This window comes from Megachile rotundata, chromosome 8, assembly GCF_050947335.1.
Source record: "Megachile rotundata isolate GNS110a chromosome 8, iyMegRotu1, whole genome shotgun sequence".
Lineage (NCBI taxonomy): Eukaryota > Metazoa > Arthropoda > Insecta > Hymenoptera > Megachilidae > Megachile > Megachile rotundata.
In genome coordinates, this window is record NC_134990.1 from 15,939,732 (window position 1) to 15,948,946 (window position 9,215).

The 9,215-nt window shown below is 54.2% G+C and overlaps 1 protein-coding gene across 5 annotated transcripts in view; it reads right to left on the reverse strand.

Moving 5' to 3' along the window:
• Positions 1-7,519, reverse strand: part of dati (zinc finger protein datilografo) — a 59,387-nt gene extending 51,868 nt beyond the window's left edge. For all 5 annotated transcript variants that reach the window (XM_076534803.1, XM_076534804.1, XM_076534806.1 and 2 more), the window contains exons 1-2: positions 6,455-7,519; positions 4,994-5,104 (exon numbers count right to left, since the gene is read on the reverse strand). In XM_076534803.1, the coding sequence (XP_076390918.1) occupies positions 4,994-5,104; positions 6,455-7,519 (1,176 nt within the window). The remainder of the gene's footprint in view (positions 1-4,993; positions 5,105-6,454) is intronic.
• Between the last annotated feature and the right edge of the window lie 1,696 nt (positions 7,520-9,215).

The window sequence follows — 9,215 nt, forward strand, 5'->3', positions numbered from 1 at the left end:
ACTCTCGCCTCCCCGTGTGCGTGTGACGCGGTGCGCGCGTGGTGTCGCGTGAAGTTGGTCGTGCGTGCGCACCTTGTGCTTCGTTAAAGAGTCTTTTCCGTATAAAATGCTGGGGCGCCGGCGAGAATCGGCCTGCCCGCCGTCGCGTAGGCTTCACGCCGGCGTCCTCGCGGCCGATTGGCCGGATACCGACCGGTGGGGGACACTGGCGCGAAGGTCCGAAGGTAGAATACTCGCCTCGAGAAGCTACCAGAGCGGATCCACGAGACTTCGGAGTGGGGTCGTGCGCCTTTGCTATCCCGCTAACGCGATTCGCCTACGTTTTACCTACGTCGAAACGGACCGCGAGATCTATACCCCTTTCACGAAACAACCCCGATCGAATCTTAAACGGAATCTGTCTCGTTCGGTAGACCTCGACGCGTCCCGACCTAATCGAACGAGCCTAATAGAACGAGCGAAGTTCTTGCGACTCGGGGAAAAGCTTCGAAATCCCAGGACGGAAAGAACAAACGAATTCGGAGCCGTTGCGCACGGTGGTAGCGAGCGTCTCTTTCTCGCCGTGCCCCTACTTTGCTTCGCGATGCTCGCCGTCTTTCTTTTCAGAGAACTTCTCGATCCTCCCGACTTGCTCGCTTTCTCTTTCTCTCTCTGTCTCTCTCTCTCGGTGCTTGTACCACCTCCCCTCTCTCTCCGTGTCCCTCCACGAAACGCTCTCGTCTTTCCGTCTCGCCCGTGTTGCTCGAGACTGGCCAGGCTATTCACCCACGCATGCACGAGATGACGATGACGATGACGCCGACCGCTCGCCGCTACAACGCGCGTACTGTACAAGCGCTCGTTGCTCTTTCATCCGATTCGCGCGACGAACGCGTTCCTCGAGAAAACGAGCTCCGGAATTCTTCACCGATCATTCTTCCGGCGATCGATTCGCGTCGAACGCTCGTCGCTGTTGACGATTTTCTTTTGGCCTTGCGATCTACGCGACTGACATTGGCGCGTCGCGATTGCACGGCTCCGCTGACCCAGATTCCTCCCCGGTTATTTTTTCCACGCGGTCGGATTTTTTTATCTCCGTCGTTTCGAGCGTCGCCAACTCTCGCGAATTACTCCGTCGCCTTGGCTAAATCCTCGAATCGATTACCTCGACGATTACCCGATCGAGTTAGAAACGGAAAAGATGAAGTTAAACGGATCGAAAGCTTAGGTCGTTCCGAGAGAAGGGATCTCCGGATGATCTTCCGGTTCCTGGTCGGCGCGGCGAGTCGGCGAGCAGCAGTCGTGGTCCGGCCGGATCCTGACCTACGACTACGTTCGGCAGGGGAGCGGGCGAATTTTGTCCGAAAGTCAACGCGAACGAAAGAGCGGATTCGCAGGCCTTCGAGGTCACGAAGTTGCAGTGGGGATCGGCGTCGGAGGGAGCCGAAGAGGGGGTCCGAAGAAGGTGGTGGATATGGGCGAAGACTCGAGGGAGTAGGAGAGAGAGTCGACGGAGGATACGCTCTGGCGGAGGAGGACCAAGCGACGCGCTAGAAAGAGGAGCGCGAGAGCGGCGTGTAGTCAGCGAAGAAGGAAAAAAAGACGACGAAGAAGAAGAAGAAGAAGGGAAGAAGAAGGAGAAGAAGAAGGGAGCTGATCTACCGGCAATATACACACAGAGCCGCACAGACCACGGCAAAACTCCACAGTTTTGCTGTTCGATTTTGCAAACTTATATTTAGAAGGGCAACGATCTTTTGCCGCGGCAGCTCCAACCAGAGGAGAGGAAAGGTTCTGGGATACGCGCGCGGTCTCTCTCGTGACCGGCCGCTGAGATTTCTCGACTCTGCACGAACCTACGAGTTTCTCCTCCGTTCGCCTTTTCCGCGATTATTCCGAATTTCTTCCGATCGTCTCACGGGGAGCTAACAATTAACGCGGTTAACGGGATGAGCGCGCAGGAGTTAACGAAAACGGTACACGAGCAGCGCGAAGAGAGTTGACGAATATACGATTAGGTGTTACGGTTGACGCGTCGCGTCGTCTCGCGATTCCACGATACGAATCTATCGGATCGAGGTCGAATCGGTAATCGCGACAAGTCGAAGATCTCCCGAGGGAAAAGCGTTACGGATGTTTCGGAACGCACGAACGCGGTGCATGACCACCGCCCCTGTACGTAATCTTATCGTGGAAAGAGCGATGTGACGAACGCGAGTGCAAAACGGCGCGGAGTCAACGAACGATAAAAAAAAAGCGCGTAGCCATACGCGCGACACAAAGAATAAACTATGTTCCGTGCAGCTCTCGCCCTCCCTTTTTCCTCTCTCCGTCACGCCGCGGCGTTCCATCTTGCTCGCGCGTGCAGTTCGTCTCTCGCGTTCATCCACGTTGCAACTCTCGGCGATCGTGTGTGGGCGCGTTCTCCGTCCCGCGCTTTCCGCAGCTCGCGCTCTTTCTCTCGCTCTCCTTCTTTTTCTCCTTCTTTTTCTCGTCGACCGCTTGGGGTAGGCCATGGCGGAACCGCGCGAGCGAACGACCACGAAGGCGAAAAAAGAAAAGGAAGAAAGAACCGTACGCCATGCCGCGAGTAGCTGTACGTTTCGCCGACACACGACTTTGTAACGCGTATACCTTCGTGCTTTCGTCGACCGAGTCGTAGCACCGAATTGTCCCGATAATTTCGAAGTAAAGACGATGACCGAACTCGCGGTGAACATCTTCCTGGAATATCGCTTCTCTTTCTATATTAGTCTCGAACGGATTCGCTCACGGTTTCGCCGAAGATCGAACAATTCGATTACAAGGATCTTAACAGCCGGCACGGGGCCGGCGTTATTGTTAGCGATCATGCGATCTGAAAATCATAGAAAATTACTGAAAAGCCAAGAAAGTTTGTACCGCGTTCTGGACGGGGCATGGTTGCCCCTGGACTTGAGATGTCGTAATTTTGCCTTCGCCATAACGGCTACGAGGCACGGAAGTTCCGTTCCCCTCTCTCTCGCCCGGCCTTCTTCCGTCTTTCATCCTTCGCGTTTTCTTCTTCGACTCGAAACGGAGAAAGCTCCCTTTCTCCTCTCCGCCCTTATTCGTAATAGTATAGAAGGGTTAGTGAAACAATGGCACGTGCGCGAACACCGTTACTTAAATAATACGATGGAACCTCGGGGTCGAAGGCAAAAAACTTGCGCTCAAGGGGACCGAACGTGAGAAACGTATCCGTTCGAATCTTTTCTTCATTCCCATTCTTTCACAGAATCTCTCTCAAGCTTTCGCGATCAATCTCGCTGCGATCCATCGAAGTTATCGTAATTCTTACAAAATTTTGCGTTCTACGACTTTCTCCCCTCGTCTTGTTCTTTTCTCCGTGGCAGTTCCGGTTCTCGCAGCTGTCGTCGATTCAAAATCGAGAGAATCGGTCAAGGGTAAGCCCACGGTGGCTGTGCAGCGACGTCGAACCGGTTTAAAGCCGGGGTTGAACGAGAGATTTAGAGGGAAAGAGTTGGCGCAAAAAATTCATTTGAATCGCCCGGAGGGTCGTCGAGCAGAGGTGTCGAAATAATTGGATTTTAATTTTCGAGCCGGTGAAAGAACAAAAGCGCTCTCTCCTCCCTGATCGACAACCATGAGAATCACTCGGCCGACGAGTGTTTATACAACGTTGCACGGCATTAATGTTTTCGACTTTTCATTTCCTTTTCTGCCCTTTGTTTTCCCACGGTAACGTTTACTATTCGAATCGTCCGTAGTCGATACTTTGCCGCGATTCGAGAGCTAATATTTTATCGCTAGTAAGGATTAACGGAACTCTTTCGGAGATTCGCGGGCAGAGCAGCTCCACAAAGGAGGCGAACGTTTTAATTAAATCCCGGCAAAACGCGAAAACTTTGCCATCGCGCGGCGTTTTTGCGATTTTCCGAAAGTTTCGCCTCGTCTTTCGCGGTGACTCGCTTTCAAGGTGGCGATGGACGAGGGGGAGGTGGAACAGCTTCCGACCACCTATTTTCCACCTTTCCATTTACCACCGCCCCCTCCGCCCGGCCCGTTTCTTCGCAACCCTCGCAGAGTAGTTGGCGAGAATAAAAGAAGTGGCAAAAACAAAAGAAAGCTGCGGCTACTTAGCGAAACAAATTGTTGTTTCGTACTCGGGACGAGAATTTAAAAGTTTTCGCGAGCCTTTCCTCTCTTTGCTCCCTGGTTCTACCTGCTCTCCTCTTTTCTCCCCCTACCCTTCTCTCTGTCTCTCTTTGTTCGTTTACGGTTTCGTCGAACGTTTCGTTCTTTCGAGAACGATAGTCCAACTGGATTCACGGCTCGTTAGCGGTGCTTCCTTTCCCTTCATTTCGGAGCTGCCTCGCGAAAGGACAGCGCCATATACGCGAAGACCGGTACCCTCGATCGTGACGGACTGTCCCATTAAATCGGTTACGTCGTGCGTGGAATACGCGTATGGAACAATTAAACGCGGTATTGTCCCGCGAGCCGGCGACAAGGTACCGTTCCTCGAGACGCGGCGTCTCCGTTACGAAAATTTTCCGCTGATCGTTCAGTCCGGTCGCAGGATCGTTCTCGAACCGCTACGGCGGTCAGACGCGTCGACGATCGAGACGAGATCGACTCGTTCGAGGTGCACGTTCGAGGTGCACGATCCGAGTCGTCATTACCTCGTGACGTTAAAGTAAACGGGAAAAACGTTAGAAAAGAAACGATAAACAAGCGCATACACGCACGTAGAGCATGCCAGCCGTGACAGAAAAAAGGAACCACAACGTAAAAATGAGGGGAAAACGATGCGATAACATCCCGCGCTCTCCGGGAGGAAATTGAATCGAAACGAAAATGAGGTAACCAAAGATCGCTACATAAAACGTGCGGGAGGTACGTGTGAGAAAAAAAATGTCGACATGGAGCCTGAACGAAATGGCGGAAAAAAAGTGATAAGTAACAGGAAGCCGTGTATGACGAGGAAGAGAAATAATAAGGGGATCTTGAACGGGTTGAGTGTTCAACTCACTCGTTGCAGGGTGGACCAGCATTCCTCGAGGGTGCGTTCGCTGATGTTGCCCATTCCTCCGCCTCCGCCGGCGCCTCCTGCACCTCCAAGTCCCGCCGCAGAGGCACGAGACTATCGGGCAAGACACAGGAGGCTCTTGTTAGTTTACTTTCCTTTGGTCTTTCTTCTAACCGGCAATACTACAAAATCGCTTTCTTTCCTGACCGCTCGGAAACGGATCGCTCGTGCAATCGATCTGTCTCAGAAAATTTCGACGAATTTTCCGTTCGTGCACGCCGTGATTCCTCGAAAGCCTCCTCTCTTTCTTTAGTATCGTTAAGTTTTCGTCGCTTTCGTCGAATCGGCTTGCGCTCGCGGAAAATCTCGCGAAACAAAACGAAAAGAGTAAGAAAGGAAAAATAAGAGATACGAAGAGTTCGGGTTCCTATTAGCGTGCGAGAACGAAGCGGATCCGCGGGGATATATTTACTTAGTTTCCTCGTATCGAAGCTCGCGGACTGTGGCATCGCAGAAGCACGCCGCGATATTTTCTCGAGAACATCTTCTCGGCGTACCGTATGACGTATGCGTATAGTATTATCTGTGTTGCGCGGGTCAAGAACCCCGAGAGGCGACGTATCTGCATCTGGTCGCATCGGTGTGCGTGGGCCGCGTTTGCATTTGTGGCCCCGTGACTCGAACGTGTGCGTGCGTGGCTGGCTGGCTGGCTGGTTGCGCGCGTGCACATTCACTCTCTCTCGCTCTCCCTCTCCCTCTCTCGCCCTCGCTCGCCCTCGCTCTTCCTCTCTCTCGCTCGTTCCGTCGCACGCGCGTGTACGTGTATATTTACGTGTACGCGAGCGGGTACGCGCCGAGTCCGAGTACGCGATGTGGTAAGTCAACGTATTCCGATGTGCGTGAACCATGGTCAGTGTATCTCGGCACAGTCGTACATTCGAACAGTCAGCGAAATCGTCGACGATGTAACGCGATTTATAGAATGTCATCCGGTTAAGCCGATACGGACGTTTTGCCAGCTTTTTCTTTCGTCCCTGACGCGACGCGACGCGATCATCCTCGCTGTCGTCTCGATGCTTTCGCTATGCTTTTTGCTCTTTTTTTCCCCCCCTATCTATCCGGATATCTAGAGTTCGCGAGACGCGAGGCGATAATTCCAGCCGGAACAACACGTGGAAGACAACGGTTCGGGAAACGCGATAACGCGGCCAGCATTTTTCTTCGTTCGCGGAACGCGTTTCAAAGTATTGTCCGGCGTCGGTCGGCCTAAGCGAATGACCCTATTTATCGACGCATTATGCACTTTTATCGCGGTCGCCTCGTCCCAGTTATTTATCTGTTCTCTCCGTCGCTACGGAGAAGAGAAGCGTAACCGAGATGAAAAGAAAAAAATGAAAATAATAATAACAGCAGCGACGGAAAGAAAGGAAAAGCTGGTTAACGCGAAGAAACGGTAAAGCTCACCTGCAGCTCGTTGACGAGTTTCTCCGTCAGGCTGGTGTCGTGGGAGTCCTGACTGGTAGCGCCCGGACTCAGCATCGAGTTCTGAGAGTTTTGTTGCTGGTTGGTCGACATGTTCATCCCGGCGAGGGCACCGTTCTGAGCGATGCCACCGGTCATGTTGAGCGCCTGTTGTTGCAGGTTCTGCGTCAGATTCTGAGCCTGCTGCTGCAAATTTTGCGTGAGGTTTTGTGCCGCCTGTTGTTGCAGCGCCTGCTGGCTAAGACTCTGACCGAGGTTCTGGGTCAAATTTTGCGCCTGTTGTTGCAGCGTTTGCGACAAGTTTTGCGCCTGACTCTGAATGTTCTGCTGCAGGTTCTGACTAGCTTGGCTAAGATTTTGCGGCTGATTGAGCAGCTGTTGTTGTTGCTGCGGCGACAAACTCGGCGTGAGACTTTGCGCGAGATTGTGTTGCAAAGTTTGCCCGAGGTTCTGTTGCATGTTCTGCGTGAGGGCCTGTGTCAGCGCCTGTCCCAAGTTCTGGTTGAGCGCCTGGGCCGCCTGTGCCGCCTGGACCGCCTGAACAGCCAGCGACGGACTCGGGGCCTGCGACATCGTCTGCTGTGCTTGCGCCAGACTGTGCAGGCTTTGGGCCATGCTGGACGCGATCGCACCCTGGTGATCCGCCTGCGGCGACGGCGTGGTCGGCGCCGGAGACGACTGATGCTGCGCTCCTTGAGCCGTTTGTTGGCTCATCGACATCGCGTGCTGTTGTTGTTGCATCTGTTGTTGCGGACTGGCGGTCTGTCCTAATCCCGAGTTACCGGTCTGCTGTACCTGCGACACGTTCGTTTGCTGCTGCTGGTGTTGCTGTTGTTGCTGTTGGCCGAGAGGACTGTGCATCTGTTGCACTTGCTGCTGGTGTTGTTGCTGCTGAGTCGAATTGGAGATAGGGCTATGTTGTATCCCCGGCGAATGCTGAGGCGGGCCCCGTTGCGGTTGTTGCCAATAGTCGGACATCTTGAAGACGTGTTGCCGCAACACGTGAAGGTTCGCGGCCGCCGTGACGGCCGACGATTGGACCTCCATCGGTTCAGGTTCGTTGTCGAGGTCAGGTTCGGGCGAGCTACAAGGATCCTCGTCCTCCTCCTCGTCCTCCCTCTCGGTAATGTCTTCGTCGTCCTCTTCCTGGATTTTGATGGATCTCGTCGGATCGAGCGACTCGTTCCCGACCGTTCCACCTCCACCAACACCAGCAACACCACCGCCGCTTCCACCGCCGGCGTTTCCGCCGCCGCCGCCGCCGCCGCCACCGCCACCACCACCGCCACCTCCAACGGCTCCACCGCCACCTCCTCCACCTCCTATCCCACCCCCCGAATCGCCAGAGTGGAGATGATTTCCGGGGTGATGCTGATGATGATGCTGCTGCTGAAGGTGATGGTGAGGACGCGACTCTGGGTTTTGCCCTTGCTGCTGTTGATGATGCTGTGCTTGTTGTTGTTGATGATGATGGTGATGCTGTTGCTGCTGCTGCTGCTGTTGTTGCTGCTGCTGCTGCTGCTGTTGTTGTTGTTGTTGGTGCGGCTGCTGCTGCTGCTGCTGTTGTTGCGGCTGCTGCTGCTGATGGTGATGCTGTTGCTGGTGGTGGTCCAAGCCAAAGTCGGATTGGGCTTGCGTCTGGGCACGTAGGTCCAGGGCCGCCGTCGCGTCCGAAATTTTGAGGCCTTCGCGAGAAGCCCGGGCTACCCCCTTCCGGCGCAGCTTGCCCGCTTTTTCGCAACCCTTTCGGTAAGCAGCTCGACGGCCGGCACACTTCCGCGCTCGCCGCCGTTCCTTTCTACCTTGCTACCCGCTGTATCGTGCTCTTCTTAGCCCAGGATCGTCCTAAGGACAACGATCCTCGCTCGACGTGGGCGGCGGGCAACGTCAGTTACTCGCCACCTGCTTCGACTTGCCGGGCCTGCTGCTGCTGCTGCTGCTGCTGCTGCCTACCGCTATTTGCTGGCTCATGAAACTCTTTCCTTCGGTACACCTCTGTTGTTCTTCTTTTTCGTCTCTTCCTCTTCTCTGCTTCTCTCTTCTCGAATTCGTCGGAGCAGCTTCTCTCCGACTCGCGTACGGCCTGTCCGACTTCTTCTTCTCGTTTCGATTTATAGGTATTTGTCCGAATCGCGTAGCGTGCACCACCGATCGGTCGTTTCGCGCGCGATCCACGGTTCTTCCACTTTGATCGATCCTCGAAACTCGTTTCCCGTATCACCGATCGTTCTCGAAATCTCGTTCAATCGTGCGTGAGCGCGTACTCGCGGCTCGATCGCTTCGTCGTTGTCTCTTCGGTTTTTCCTCCTGTTGGTTCTACTCCTCCTTGCTCTCCGGTATTCGGTCTGTCTTCGCGTCGATGCGTAGCGATTGTTTTTCGCGTGTGTGCGTGTGCGTGTGTGTCGTGTGTGCGAGTGAGCGAGTGTCTGTGTAGTCTCTGCTCGATGAATCAGTGCGCGCTCGATTGGACGTCCTCCTAGATCGGAGAACAGCCGATTTCTTTCTTCTATCTAACTTAAAGTCTATCGTACACTTAAGTTCAGGTTAAAATTCAGGATTGCCCAGCCCGGACGGTGTGAACGAGAAGGACAGTGCGTGCGGACGCGAACTCGCTCGAATTTGAAGAGAGTCGTCGTGGCCCTTTTGTTGCCGTTTCGTCGACCGGCGAAATCTCACTCGCGGATGAACGATACTGCTCGTCCCGTTTTGCCCTGAGTAGTTAGTAGCCCCGTTATGTCGATGT